The 15,220-nt window shown below is 52.6% G+C and overlaps 1 protein-coding gene across 1 annotated transcript in view; it reads right to left on the bottom strand.

Annotated features, from left to right (window-relative positions):
- RAB6B (RAB6B, member RAS oncogene family) overlaps positions 1–15,220 on the bottom strand; it is a 58,798-nt gene that overhangs the window by 20,804 nt on the left and 22,774 nt on the right. The window contains exon 2 of the mRNA XM_033855373.2: positions 11,639–11,697. Coding sequence (XP_033711264.1) covers positions 11,639–11,697 — 59 coding nt within the window. The remainder of the gene's footprint in view (positions 1–11,638; positions 11,698–15,220) is intronic.

Here is a 15,220-nt window from a genome sequence, read left to right as displayed (position 1 = left end):
AGGTAGAATCTAGAGGGGAGTCAACACTTAAAAGAAGAGAATGGCCCTGGGCAAGGCTCCTGTTTTTACGACTGTTCATTCACCTACAGGCAGCCCCGGCTGGAGCTGAGGGGTAGCTACAACTTGGCAAGAAACCCATAGTCTTACTGGTTAAAAATGAGAGGGCAGATCATAAAACTATCACAGCAGCTGGAACATGTGGAAAATCCTGGAGATGAGAAATCCCAAATTCTGCATGTAAATGCTACCCAAATCTCTGGCCCAAAGAGATCACAAGTAGCCTAAGACTGAAAACCAAACAAACAAAGCTGAACAGAACTTTAAGTTGCTGCCTACCACGGGGGAGAGAATTGAGAATTTGGGTTCAACAGGTACTATTCCAAAGGAACAAGCAGAATCCATAGTCTTGATCACAATGTGTAGTATACAACTCAAAATTACTATACATATGAACTAAAAGCCGTATTTAAGAAAAAAAAGAATAAATGGAGACCAGCCCCGAGGTGACCCAGATGTTGAAAGTAGCAAGCATTTTTCGGCAGCTAATACAATTATGCTCAAACATATAAAGAAAACATGCTCACAATGAAGACACAGATTTTAATCTGTGCATCTCAGCAGAGAAACTATAAAGAAGCAAATATAAATTTAGAACTAAAAATACAATATCTGAAATTTTTAAATGCTTAACAGAAGACAGCAAATGACAGATGAAACAGTGAACTTGAAAACGGATCAATAGAAATTATCTGAAAGGATAATATGGGGACTCCAGACAAAAAGAACAACTAGCTACCCACGTAGGCCACAACCTCCATTCCCTCTCAAAGGTCAGCACAGGTCATACAGTGTGTGAGTGTATTGATGGGAATGTGGTTATGAGTGTATGTGAGTAGACACGTGATGAATGGAGATACACGAGTGTGCATGCAACTGTGTATCTGCATGTGGAAGGTAGTAGGTGTAAGAGGCTTGTGTGGGTATGAGTGTGTGGTGGGGAGGGAGTCATTTCTCCTTTAAAGGTAAAGCCCAGATCAATGTATGCACACAGCCCTGGTGAGGCCAGGAGGCTAAGAGGCTGAGGTGACCAGGAGCCTCCATGGGGGAGGGGGACAGATTTCTGCCAGCAACCCTAGGCTCCCTGTCAGTGCCTCCTAGAGCAGTGCATGGCCAGGCCTAGAGGATCTGGCATGCAGCTAGCAGAGTGCCCCACCCAAATGGACCTGGGTGGGGTCATGTGCCCAGAGGGCCCTGGTCCGTCTTCAGGGACCTCTGCCAGTGCCTTGGCAGGCTCTGAATGCTGTATAATGGGCTTGGAAGAACACTGTGTTGGGAGTATCCTGGGAAAATGACAGCCTCTCTGGCCCTCAGCTTCTTATCTCTAAAATGGGGATAATCACAGCTTCCTCCAAGGACTCTTAGATCAAATGAGTTAGACTGCATGAAGGTACTCTGTGCAAACAAAATGAGGACTGACCAACTGACTGAGGGATTTCCAAAAGATGCTGTAGAAACTTGGTCCTGGGAACCTTTGTGCTTGTAATCTGTATTCACATCCCAATAAATGAGTGTTCCCAGAGCTTCAGGAAAGGCTGGCCCTCAAAGAGGTGGGTTCCAAACGAACCATGGAGTCTTGGCCACAGCATTCATTTTCTGTATTCCGTATCCTCTTATGAGGTATGCAGTAAATTATTCTTGCTGGAAACTTTTCCACAAGGATGTAAAGAGGGTATCAAGACAACACGAGCAGCAGGCTTGACTCTGAGACTCTCCTACCAGTACATGACCCCCACGATCCTCCCCTTCCCTCCTCGACTGTGCTGGGTGAGCCTCCTGGGCTCGATGGGCTCGATGCCCCTCCGAGGAGGCTGGACTGCATCCTGCTGTGGTTAGATCACCCCAAACCTGGCAATGCTTATTTATTCCTTTAATATTGCTGTACTTGCCAACTGTACTGCTTATGAAAAATGGCAGGCACTTCGTTTTATACAAAACAGGTGGAACCTTAACAAGGACAGATTTCATAGCTGCGTCCACATTTATCTCCTTCTGAATGTGGTATTAACCAGTGTTAACAGGGGCTCAGACACACAGTTCAGAATGATGGTGCGTTACACGCCTCCCTCTACACGAAAGCTCCCATTGGCCCAGCATATGCCCGAGGAAAGAGATGTTTCCTGAGGCACTTGTTGAAATCGTTTTTGCTACGTGCATTTATTATGAAATGTAATTTTGCATCCACATTCTGACAAGACACAGTAATAAAGTGTGCTGTGGAAATTTGCATGGTAATTTGCATGAATTGACTCAAGATTCTCTTCTCTGGAAGAGAGATCATGAAAAGGAATGTATTTGTGTCTTCTTTTAGCCTTGGCCAGGCCTTGGCCCGTGGCTGGGGAAGCATCCCCAAGTGGCAGAAAGCAGCTGGGCATGACAAGCCCTTGACAATGAAGCTGCTGTTTGTGCTCTGCACCACCAACCATCAGATGAGAGTATCGGTAAAGACATGCAAATAAGCATGCAAAATGAAGCTGGCAAAACTTACGGATTCAGACCAGCAAGTGGACGCTGTGGGGGAAGGAGACAGCAGCCTCTGGGAAACACGCTGGGCATGGTCTGGCCTTGCCAGCAGCTCAACCAAGTGCTGCGGAGGAGGGGCGGCTGGCTGGGAGGCCACAGCGCAGGTACCAGGATTCTTTCAGACACCTCAGTCTCAAAGTCTACACAGTCCCTGTGGCCACTTTCCTCCCAATGGGGAGTGGCTTATGCCAGTCACCACCCAATACAAATATTTATCAATTGCTCTTTTATTTCCTGACTGTGCTCTGAAACATCAACCAAGCAATATGCACCTTACAACTTTAAACAAGGGGTGAAATGTCATCAAAATTAGTCAATCCTTCCAGAAGCCACACAGATGCCCAGGGATGTGTGGCCTGAAGCTCCCTGAGAGGTCTCCCACAGGCTCACAAATGGATGCAATGCATCAGCCCTCTCCTCATCTCTTAGGGAAAAAGATGTTCTGGGGGATGGACTTTTGAGGGCATCTAAGCGCTGTCTATGAGTAACCTATGAAGCGAATTAGGAAGGATTACTAAAACCTGGGTCAGAGTCGCACGATGGGGCCACTTCACTTATGAACGCTAGCAGGTGCTATTGGACTCCCCCAATACCAACTGGCAACCTCCTACTCCCTTGCCAACCTGGAAGTAAAAGTGAAATGCTGCTTTCCCAGCCTCTCTAAAGGATAATGGTGATCATGTGACTCAGTTCTCGCCAATACGACATAAGCTGCAGTCTGCTGGAGGGGGAGGGGATTCTAGGGAAGCTCTTGCTATCTTTATCTGCCTTGAATGCAGAGGTGACCTATGGAGCCAGGCTGCATGAAGATAACCCACAGAACAAGAAGGCAGAATAGACTGACAGCAGGGGTCTGGGACCTGCCTGATGGCATCACTGGGCAGCTGGGCCACCTCAAGTCCTACCGTGACTTCTCGCACCTGAAAAACCAAAGCCCTTCCTTGTTTAAGCCAGGTTAGTCAGGTTTCTCTACTAGAGGCTGACTTCATACCTAATTTGCAATATGCTTGACAAAAGAGCGAAAGAAGCGCAGGGGAGAGGAGGGAGGGAAAGAAAAGATGTTACAGCAAGTCTGCCCTCAGACCAGTCCCAGGTAAACGTCCAAAAGGAGCACCTGGGTGACTGGTGGTGCCCAAGTGGGTGTCTGAGGGCAAGGTCATCTTGCCAAGCTGCCTGCCTGGCATTCAGGGGCATTTCACTATATAAGAGTGTCACCTCACATTTTGACCACAGAGCCTAATGTTTGCGAAAGGTGGAACTCTACTACATTAATATGATAAAATCATCATGTTGCTAGAGCTAACCAAAGATGGAGTCCAGTGTTCTGCCAGAAGTCTGGGGCCCTGGCAGCATCTGGCAGAGTGCCAGAGCTCTGCACAGGCAAGCATGGTTGGGAGGCCCACAGTTTCCCATGAAAACACTATGTTAGTAAGTTATTGTTAGCTTCACTTCATCATTACCAACTTAGTTTGTTGTGGAGTTGTTGGTTTGCTTCGCTCTCTATATAGAGCATGGTAATGCACATTTGTATCAACAGTATTTCTGGCGTATAATTTTCCATCATCCAGGCTTTAAGACCTCCATGAGCTATGGTTTAAATACAAATTAACCACATCCCTACTGCTAAAGTTTGAGGCCACTGGTCTAGGTGATGCAGGGGTTAAATGCCATCCAAATAATTTCCAGGTTAAAAAATGCAATGCTAAGAAACTGGGATGCTGGCCCAGAATCTGTCAGCTAAGTGACAGAGGTGGGATTTGAACCCAGGCCTCTGCATGCAGCATTGTTTTGGAGGAGAAAAAAAGAGCTGATATAAGAGGATGTGCTGACTCTTTCTCCTCTGTGTGACCCCACTCTGACCACCTCGACAGGGGTGGAAGATTCTGCCCCTGTCTCTCCAGGTGCCGGGTGGTTACCTGGACACCACCTGGGGATACGTGGCATCTTGGATTCTATGGGGAAAGGCCCCTCCTCCTGGCCCTCCACCTGCTCTCTACAGTCTGACCCAGAAAACTCAGTAGCTCTTGGGACTTCAGGAATCCAGATCCTTCCAGCGTCTCCTGGGCCCACCCACATAACAGCCATTTTCAAACATCTTCACTTGACTGTTCCACTATCACTTCCCACTCAACTTTTCATTTTGCTTTGTGTTGACGGCACCGATATTCTTCTGGGGTGTCTGGACAGAAACCCAGGGCCCACTCCTCTCCCTCTTCTGCACCCCACAGGCCTACTCTGTCCACTCGCCCCTCCCACTGTCCTGTGTGTCTAGGCCCAGGCTTGGCCCAGGCCCCTCACTCATCCCACGCAGCCCTGCATGACTGCTCAGTGACGTTCCTCCCTCCCATGCTCCGCCCTTCCACTCACAGAGCTGCATCCAAGTCTGCGGGCCCTGCTGCAACTGCCATCCCTGCCCTGGCCGGGGCCCACAGGCCTGTCTCCTGCAAACTCTGGGGTCTTTGATCCCATCGGGGCCCACCGTAGGAACCACAATAGCTCTCTCCATTCCCTGCCCCGTAAGCCCAAGCCCCGCTGAGTTCCTAGGGCCTCCACAGCCTCATCAACTAGGCCCACTTACCCACTGGGACAGCAGGCACAGACCCTGGAACCCACAGTACTTTTAGAGGCCCAGAAAAATGTGTTTTGTTTTGTTTTGTTTTTTTTGCGGTACGCGGGCCTCTCACTGTTGTGGCCTCTCCCGTTGTGGAGCACAGGCTCCGGACGCGCAGGCTCAGCGGCCACGGCTCACGGGCCCAGCCGCTCCGTGGCACGTGGGATCCTCCCGGACCGGGGCACGCACCCGTGTCCCCTGCATCAGCAGGCTGACCCCCAACCACTGCGCCACCAGGGAAGCCCTGTGTTTTTTTTTGTTTAACTTTTTAAATTTTAATTTCTTTTAAAATCAAAAGAAAAAAATGAATATAATAATAATGACATATAATAATGAATCCAGCCTGTATTGTCTTCATCTTTATAACAATACAGTTATAAAATATAATTTACATACATTAGTATATATTTGTGTGCATATATATATATATATGGCTTTTTAATGAAGGAAGGAGCAAAGTGCCCTGGAAGGCAAAAGTGCCTAAGGCCGTGAAAGTCAAAAGGCAGCTCAGCCAGTAGCCCATCCACAGGCCCGCTAGGACCCTCCACTCCAAAAGGGCACAGCCCGCCCCGGCACCGCCCCCCACGCATGCGCAGCACTGGATCATTGCACCTGGGGCCCCCACCAAGGCTTCTCCTTCAGTTACTAATCCTCCCTCCCACACAGTGGCATCAGATCCTCCCTGCCCTTTCCCACTCAGCTCCCACCCTCTCCTCCAGGAAGGCTTCCACACCCACTAGAACAGCCACTGATCCCTGCCTTGTCTGAAGCTCCACGCCCCCAAGGACCACAACACTCTTGACGAGCTCCACGCATTAATGTAGGATGAGAGAATGGGAAGATGAGCAGGGAAGTACCTGGACGACGACAGCAGTGTTGGTTATGACGTGAGCCTCAGCCCCATGTCAGCACTCCAGCCGCAGACCATGCTCCCCGGGGGGGGTAGGGTGGCCACGTGAGGCCCACCCCCTCACCTCTACCCGCCCACCGCCCAGGATCTGTCCTTGCAGAGCTGCAGCCTGGCCACCCCACCACCGGACCTTGCCCTCAGAGCTGGGTGCCCAGCACAGTACGATGTGCACACACACCCTGGCAGATGGGACGGATGCTGCACCATGCACCCCGTAGGCCAAGGGCCAGCTGCCTTGCCCGGTGCCCTTGCAGCACGCCATGTGGCTCCTCTGAATCTCCTGCCTCTTGCTGACCAAGTGCTCCATGCTGTGGCCACAAAAGCCATCTCCCCTGGACCCTGCGTGCCGACCCATCCACTCGTCTGACTGGCTGCACCTCCTCTTCAAGGTGGAGCCCCGGGCACCTCCCCACCTATCAGAGGGAATCCTGTCTCCTGGTCTCTCTTGGCTGCTGTGGGCTCTGTGTGGGCTCACTCATCTCCTCACAGTGACCCCCTGACAGAAAGGTGCTCAGTGCCATCAGCAACCTACTCCCAAGTCCCCAGGCCTTTCCTTTTCCCTGGCCCCGGCAGGGGAGGGGATCAGAGAGCAGCGCCCATGAGTGTGAGGCTGGGTGTCCAAGGAGGACATTCTGGCTTGACCCATCCCCAGGTCCTTCTTCCTCACTGTGGCCCACTTCAGGTCCACCAGTGAAGGCGATGTGGAGACACTTTAGGTGTGGGGCTTGGATGCCCAAGCCTGGCAGCCTCCAGACCACCTTCCTGAGTCTGGTTGGACAAGCATTAGCAGAACTCGCTGCCCCAGAAAGAGAGACTTCAAAGCCCCACACGGACGACCCCTCACATACCATGGTCATCACAAACGCCCCCTCCCTGAGCACCTGGGATGTGCTGCTGTGAGACCCAGCGGGAGCTCAGCTCCCCTGAAAGGCCACCCGTGCTGCAGGGGTGAATTGTCGGGGCGGGGCAGGTGCTGGTTTGGGGGCTGCTGAGCAGCCAGATGGGCAGCTCCATGGCGTCAATGACCAGGCCCCAGTGAACGTATTTACTTTATTAAATCAACTTACAAATACATAAAGAAACATCTGATCATTCTGAAAAGCCCTGTAAGAACAAAAAGACTTGCTGCCAGATAGGCTCCTGGGGAAACGGCTTCCCCAGGTCAGATGCTGGGCCAGTAGCACGTGAAGCGCCAGAGGGGCCTGGAGCCTGGAGGGGTCCCCAGTAGGATCAGACTGGGAGGTGCTGGGACACTGTGTAGTGGGTTGAAGAGTGTCCTCTTCCCAAATTCTGTCCATCTGGAATCTCAGAATGTGACCTTATTTGGAAAGAGGGTCTTTGTGAATGTAATTAGTTAAGGGTTTCAGGATGAAAAATCATCCACGATTTAGGGTGGGCCCTAAATCCAATGACTGGAAGTGGTAGGAAGGATTCTCTCCCAGGCCTTTGGAGAGAGCATGGCTCTGCTGATTCCAGACTTCTAACCTCTGGAATTGTGAGAGAATAAACTTCTGTTGTTTTCAGCCACTTGGTTTGTGGCAATTTGCTATAGCAGTCCCAGGAAACTAATACACAGCTAGCAGGGAGAGAGGAAAGCCCCCAGATCACTGAGGGGCTAACAGCAACTCAGGCAGTCCCTCGGCCTGTGAGGGCACAGTGGACACAGCCATGCTGTCCCCTTCCCAGAGGCACCGTGGGACCCAGGGAGTGCTCCAGTGCAGTCCTCCAGAGACACTCCCAGGAGCACCTAGGTAAGCCCCAGCGGGCCGGGACCCACTGGCTGCTTTCCTAACTTGTGCTGGGTGGGAGGTCTAGGGACAGGCCGGGGGCTCCAGCCTTGGTTATCAGTTCATCTCAGTCACCTCTGAGATTTAAAAATGCTAATGCCTGACCCAGCCTGTGCATCTCCAGTCATCCCCCCAGTAGGTACTGCTAACATGCAGCCAAGATGGGGGACCCACAGAGAGGGCCACATCTCATCATGGCGCAGGTACCAGGGGTTTCTTCTTAGTACATTTTGAAAGACATTTTTTAGTTGGGATTTTATATAAGAGCATTGTTGCAGACATGAATCTCACCAGGCTGTAAGTCTTGACTTTTTGCTTCTTTAAGTGAGTGGATTTAGATGGGGTGACAGGTGGGTGGTGAGAGGCTGGGGAATGCACATGTCAAGAGGAGAACAAGGTACACGTGTGTGCAGGGGAAATGCCAGGCAGGAGGCGGCAGGAGACCCGCTCCCAAGGCCACAGGTCAACAAGGCAGCATCTCCCCTGGGCCTGCCAGGCGGACCGGACCCCGGAGAGGTCTGGCGGGGAACCGCGCTCTGCGTGCCCAGGTCCTCATGCCAGCTCCTTGGGGCCTCGGGCATGTTCAGCCCCAGACAGAGGGAGGACTCACTGCCACCCAGGATGAGGTTGAACCCTCTCTACCCTCCATGCCTGGCTCAGGGCAGGGCCAGATTCTGTGGCCAGGTCATTTTCTCCCACTTCTCTGCAAACAGAGTAAGCACTTCACAAACATCCATTGTCAGAATAAGTGAATAGGGGAGGGGGTGGGAGACAGAGCCAGAGACACACATAAGGATGGGAGGGGTGGAGCGGTGGAGCCGCCCTGGGAACTTTCTGGGCACCTCAGCCAATCAAGGCGGGGACAGGGGCGCTCTGCTGGGCTGTACTGGTTGGTACACAGGGTATTTGTGGGCAGTGCTGGGGAGTGGTCAGCGTAGGGGGGCACAACTGGGAACATCCCCCGGGGCCCTCAGGCATCTTGTCTACTTCCCAAGTGCCTCTGCCACCATGTTAAGAAAAAGTAACATTTCCCCCTCTCCATCTCCAGAGAATTCATGAAAATGGGCCTGTGTGAGCACACAACTGGAGCCCCAGCCTCCCAGCCTAACTACCATCTTAGAGGGTATTGGGAGAGAAATTCTACCTGCAGCCAAAAAAAAAGTCAGAAAAGCCTACAGTGGGGAGGGACTTGGGCTTTCTTCACTTTTTGCCAGGACACTGGACATCGACACTGGGCCACTGTGGCCGCTCAGTCAGATGGAGTCTAAAAACCAAGGCAGACAGGGCCTCTTGAAGCCACTGTGGTGGATTCTGACACCAGCTGACACAGCTGTGGGCAGGCCCTGCTCTGGACCCATGAACGCAGAGGTGGATCCGAGGGGTCCTGGCCTCAGCCAAGCTGAGAGCCCATCCGGCAGCCAGAGCAGTAGGAGTTCCTGTAGGGCTGGGAGGGCAAAGGAGCCCCGAGGACAGTGTGCTAGGGAAGATGGAGCCGTGGAGGGGTGCAGAGCATGAGGAGGGTCCTGACCACAGACAAACATGTGCTCTGAGCCTTGATGAGTCAGAGGAATTTTCCACTGCAGAGGAGAGAAGAGGGAAGGGCATTCCAGCAGAGGTGACACCATGAGCCAAGGCATGGAAGTGGGACAATGTCACTGAGTGGGGAGCAGCAAGCAGGGAGGCCCGCTGGACCACGGGATATGGGACAAGCAGTGGGCCATAGGAGGTGACACTGGAGACTCAAACGACATGGGGAGGAGTTGAGGCTTTGATCCACACCAGTGAAGACCACTGCAAAGGCTCTGAGGCCATCTCTACTGCCCACCACTGCCAAGAACACCAGCCAGCCAAGGGCATCACTTATTATCAATGGGACATCAACAAGAAGTATTATAAGTAACTTAATATTTGAAAAATCAAATAATCAAAACAATATCTGTGAGATCATTCACTGACACACACACACATGCACATGAATACACACACAAATATGCAAATACCAAGTCAGACTTGAGAACTGAAGTTAGAGCTGTGATTCGGATGCAAAGCGACGCAGTAGGACTCCCCTTACAGGGAGGAGAGGGCTCTGCAAGCCTGCCGTGGTACAGAGCCTGGCCTGTACCAAGCAAGACATAGTGTGGCTGAGATAATCATCCCAGAGCAGATGTCCAAGGCTGTGTACGGCACTCGGGGCCCCATGTCCTTACCCTTCAGTCAATTCTTACCAAGTCCGCTAGTTATCTGGTATTTCAGATGACAGCAGAGGAAAAGTAGGGATTTAGAGGGAGGCAGAGAAAGGAGCTGTGTATGAGGCAAAGATGCTGGCTGGTCCAGAGTGAGACAGACAGACTAAAGAGTAGACACAGAACCGTAATCTGCAGTGGGCTGTGCTCTGCATGCTCTGTAGGTCCCAGGATGTGGGAGACCTCTTAGCACAGCAGTCCCCAGTGTGTTCTATAAATATTTATCCTTTGAGGACTCGATGACAAAAGGATTCCATGACCAAATACATCTGGGAGATCCTGCACACTACATCTCCCTTTCAGCAAATCAAAACCATACACTGATGTAGTAAAAGGCCCTGAGAAGTCCTGCAGTAGAAAAGTAGATTTACTTTCGTTCACCAGTGTTCCCTAAGCCCCAAACCCTTCTCCCTGCCTTTTTTCCCTCAAATAACACCTACTAACATCCCTTGGAACTACTATCTCACAGAACCCACTGGCTTAGAAAATTGAATTATTATTTGTGTCTGTCTTAAGGAAGAAAACAATATATTTTTTCTTAAAAATAGTTGAAATGATTAAGTTTGGTGCTTTGTGATAACAGCTTTAGCTGCAGGGGAAATTCACTTCATTTGCTCATCAGTGGTGACAGGAAAGTGAAATGTTACTGACCTTCAAGAACTCAGCCTTAGGCTACATGGAGCCACCTCTGGTTAATTCCAGACCACCCTTGAGAGCCAGGAGCACACAGGTCACTCTATCCAGCCTCCTGCCCATGTAGAGCAGTGCAGGCCCATCACACCAGCCTCTCCAGGGAAGGAAGTGTCCCAGCAACCGTGTGTGTGTGTGTGTGCGTGTGTGTGTGCGCGCGCGTGTGCGCGCGCGTGTGTGCGTGGGCGTGTGTGCACGTGTGTGTGTGTGGGCGTGTGTGGCTGTGTGTGTGGGCGTGTGGGTGTGGGCGTGTGTGTATGTGGGGGCGTGTGTGTGTGCGCGTGGGTGTGGGTGTATGCGTGTGTGGGTGTGTGCGTATGTATGTGTGGGTGTGGGGGGGGCGTGTGTGCGTGTGTATGCGTGTGTGTGCGTGTGTGTGTGTGTACGCACTCACGAAGGTCCAGCACACAGCCACGCTGGAGGAGCAAGTTCTCCTACTGCTCTTTCACATCCCTCATTTTGCTTCTTGCCCATCCTCCTCCACATGGTGATGCCCCCAAGAAACCAAACACTGTCATGGTTTAGCCCTGCCATGGGGGGCAAGAGAACACAGACTGAAAGGTGTCCTTTCTCTACTGGAAACATTTCCCTTATTGAGGTTTGCATCTTCAGAAGGGCCCAGGGTCTTTACCGGGCTGGGACCAGTGTGCAGATGGGAAGCTCCTCCAAGGCAAGATGGATGCCCTAGGTCCCAGGAATGCCCCACTCTCATCCTAGCATCAGCAACCCTGGGAGGGAGGCTGGCATGGTGTCCAGGTGGCTGTCAAGGCTGCAAACACTGCGGGGCTTGGTGGGGGGTGGGGACCCAGGAACTCACCTGGTACGTGTTGTCGAAGCTGTCATACATGAACCGCGTGATCAGAGACGTCTTCCCGACTGTAAAACAACAAGAAGAGAGGGGTTTAGCCGTGATCCGAGCTAGGCTCCTCTAAACACATTTCATGTGACAAAAACAGATAATGAAACAAAAAAGCCCAGAGGAAAAGATGAGATGCAGAAACAGAAGTGGGAGGTGGGACCCCCAGAGAGGGACATTGAGGTGAGGCAGCCGAGTCTACACTGGGTGGGCTGCAGTGGCGTTCCTGCCAGGCACCAAGGAGGAGGCCTCCCCCTGCCCTGTGAACTCTTACCACCCAAATCCAAGTCTTCCTTGACCCATAAGAGCCCAACTGATGCAAGAGCCATACCTGAAGAATCAGAGCAAGTGTGTGCACTACAAGATGCTTCTGTCACATGGGCCCACGCTCACCTGGAAATACTGCCTTGCCCTTGGTCACAGGCTAGGATGGAGACATGCTCCTTTATTTCAGCCTGGGCACTGATGAGGAACGTGGCTTTCCAAGGAACCAGAGGGCAGGGGAAGTAAATGACTCCCCAGTGTCTCTCTTGGGCAGGACTATTTTTCATAACGTGTGCCTGACTGTCCAGCTCCTCGCAGGATGTTTAGCATCCCCGGACCTTGCTGGGTAAATGCCTTCAGGATCCCCCGTCACCGTGACAAGCCTGAACTCCCCTGCACATTTGCAAATGCCCTCTAAGGGGCAGTAACACCTCCAACGGAGAACCACTGGTATGGCTAAAAGAACCAGGAAGTCCCTTGGGAATCCCATAAATGCTGCTAATTTCCCAAATTGCAGGGTTTGGCTTCTGACCTAACCCTGTGCAGGTCCCCTGAGGCCTGGCTGTGGCGGAAATGCCTGCTGCAGCATTTGTAAGCATCTGGGTGGGAAGGAAGGGAGATAGGAATATTTGTTAGGTCAGGCCCAGCATGGAGTGCTACTCCGTCCCACCGAGTCTCTGCCATGGCCCTGGGAGGCTCAGAGGGGGACCGCACCAGCTGAGCTTGGCTCAGAGCTCTTTGTGCTCCGGGCTGCTGAAGACAGATAACTCTGGCAGGGAACGCAAGACAGCCAGCGCCCAAGAGCTCTCATTCCACCTCTCCCCGATTCTTGGACGGGATGTCCACAGGCTGGGCCTGGAAGGGTGGCTGGTCACTGCCTGGACGGAGCAGGGCAACCCAATGGGGTTCCTCTGGGAAAGGTCCTTTTCCAGTTCGGAAGCCTCAGTAGTGCACCAGGTGAGTGCAGTCCTCTCCCAACAGCCAGCACTTGTAAGGGAAGGGCAATTGTCTTCCACGGGGAGAAGACACACTGCTCGGTTCCAGGCCTCCCAGACCTCACCCTTCGCGTCTCTTCATTGGGCTGTTCTTGATTTGTATCTTTCATAGTAAAACTGTAATTGTAAGTAGAGTGCTTTCCTGAGTTCTGTGAGTTATTCTGGTGAATTATGGAACCTGAGGAGGGTCGTGGGCACCCCCAGATTTGCAGCCAGCTGGTCAGAAATGCGACTGCTCCTGGGGACTCCACCTACAGCTTGCGTCTGAGGTGGGTGGCAATCTAGCTGGGGACTGTGCCCTTAAACCTGGGCAGCCTGACACCAGCTCAGAGTGGGTAGTGCCAGGACTGAATTGCAGTACACCCGCTGGTGTCAGAATAGCCTCGTTTCTCTTCTCAGTATCTCTGGGGTGAGAAGTAATACACCCAGGATCTCTTGTAAGTTTACCTGGAAACTGCCCTTTGAGCTTCTAATAAAAGTTAAATCTGTAAAGTACTTTCCAATTGCTTTAAATCTCCACTCAAACTCACACAAAGGTGAGAAGTGGGGGCTTCCCACACCTGGAGGATCGGCTCTGAGGCTCTGAGGCCACAGAAAGGCCTGGCTGGGAACTGCTGAGGGGGGACCGACCACACAGTGAAAAGTGGAGCAACCCGAGCCAGCAGGAGGAGGATGAAATCAGGGAGCGCACGGCATCCTCCTTTTCCAAGAGACAATGGAAAGGTCCTTCCTCCTCGGGAAGAGAGGTACTGCAGGGCCCACTGGTAGCTCCCCTCTGTGGTGACACACAGCACCTCACACCTTGGCGAAAGGGACACGGTCCTCTTCTCCAGCGGGCTCTCCCCTGGGGCAGCTGAGCAGGCAGGGAGGAGAGACAGCGGAATCCCCAAAAGCCACTAAAGGAACAGGAGGTTCACGGAGGAGCTGAGAGATCAGAAAGCCCTGCAAGGCTTCTCTGCCAAGTTCCCCTTCTTCGGGCGCCAGCCACTGCCAGTGGCTTCACAGTGGCTTGCAGGGCGACTGCTAGGTGGGAGGAGAAAATGCCAAAGGAACAAGTAGTGTCCTGGGACTGTGCAGGAGGAACTTTTAGGTGTGGGGTCCTGGCCAGTGCCAATATTTTCTGAGCTTTCTCACAGTCACCGTAACAGGCAACACCTGAACCCTGTATTTACGGAGTGCGTCAGGCACACCCCAAGGCTGTGCCAGGCACAGATTTACACGACAGCAGTAAACAGAGGAGACGGGACACCCGCCTACCTGAAGCTTGCAGGACTTCTGTGTTTGCAGCTATGCTGTACTAAGCCCTTAAGACCACCCTGGTTAGTCCCCAACCCTGAAGCAGGTACTCATGCACCCCCATTTTATACAAGGGGAAACGAGCTGACAGCTCCTTGCCTAGGGCCAGAGCCGAGCACGGCCAGGATAAGGTGGTCGGACCAGGGACTGAGCTCCTATCCCTGACGCTCCTCAGCGTCTTTGGGTCATGCTGGGTTTCAGGATTCGGCTGGGTCATTATTGCCACCACTGTAGATGTCACGGAGCTCCGGGAATAGCCTTGCCAAGTCAAGGCACCTTTTTCTTGGGATGGGCTGGAGGCAGGGCCTCTCCCTACTCAGGCAGTGCTTGACCCAACCTGCAAGGCCAGAAACTGGGAATTCAGGCACGGGTTGGGCAAACGGAGGGCTCAGCAAAGCAAGGATGGATGGGTTAGGACACCTGGGGCCCAGCACACCAACTGAGGCCTGAACTGAATGACAGCCTCGTTATCAAAAGGGGATGATTTCTTCCCACTCTTCTAGGTGGTTTTTCTCATTTCTCAGAGCAGAAGCCCTCCTCTTCCCTGCCTCAGAGCTTCCCCAAGACCACCCATATTCTTTCCATGGCTGCCAGGACAACATGGCTCAGACCCTGTCTGAACCTGTCAGCTTGGCCTCCCTGCTTAGAGGCCTCTAACTGCTCACCCTCCCCGCGGCCTCAGTGTGCACCCTTTACTGCAGGCAAGTGTGCATCAGCACCATGGCTGGTGTGTCCTGCCCCGGCCCCAGCTTGAGCCAGGCCTCCACCCTGACCCACGGCCCCAGGGCTCCAGGGTGGGGCTCACCAGCCTGCAGGGGACCAACCAGCCCTCAGAGCAGAGCCCAGGCAACACTATGCAGCACCAACAGCAGGAAAGGTGCCTCCATGCTTTGTCCCTAGGGCCCTGAGGCAGAGCTTTACAAAGGAGCCCCTCGCCCACTGCTGCCCTGGCATCACGTAAAGGAGCTGGCTGCGTAAAGGGGCCGCC

This window comes from Tursiops truncatus, chromosome 4 (genome assembly GCF_011762595.2).
Source record: "Tursiops truncatus isolate mTurTru1 chromosome 4, mTurTru1.mat.Y, whole genome shotgun sequence".
In the NCBI taxonomy this organism is placed as follows: Eukaryota; Metazoa; Chordata; class Mammalia; order Artiodactyla; family Delphinidae; genus Tursiops; species Tursiops truncatus.
The sequence above is the reverse complement of the archived record's forward strand: the minus strand, read 5'-3'. Positions and strand labels throughout refer to the sequence as shown.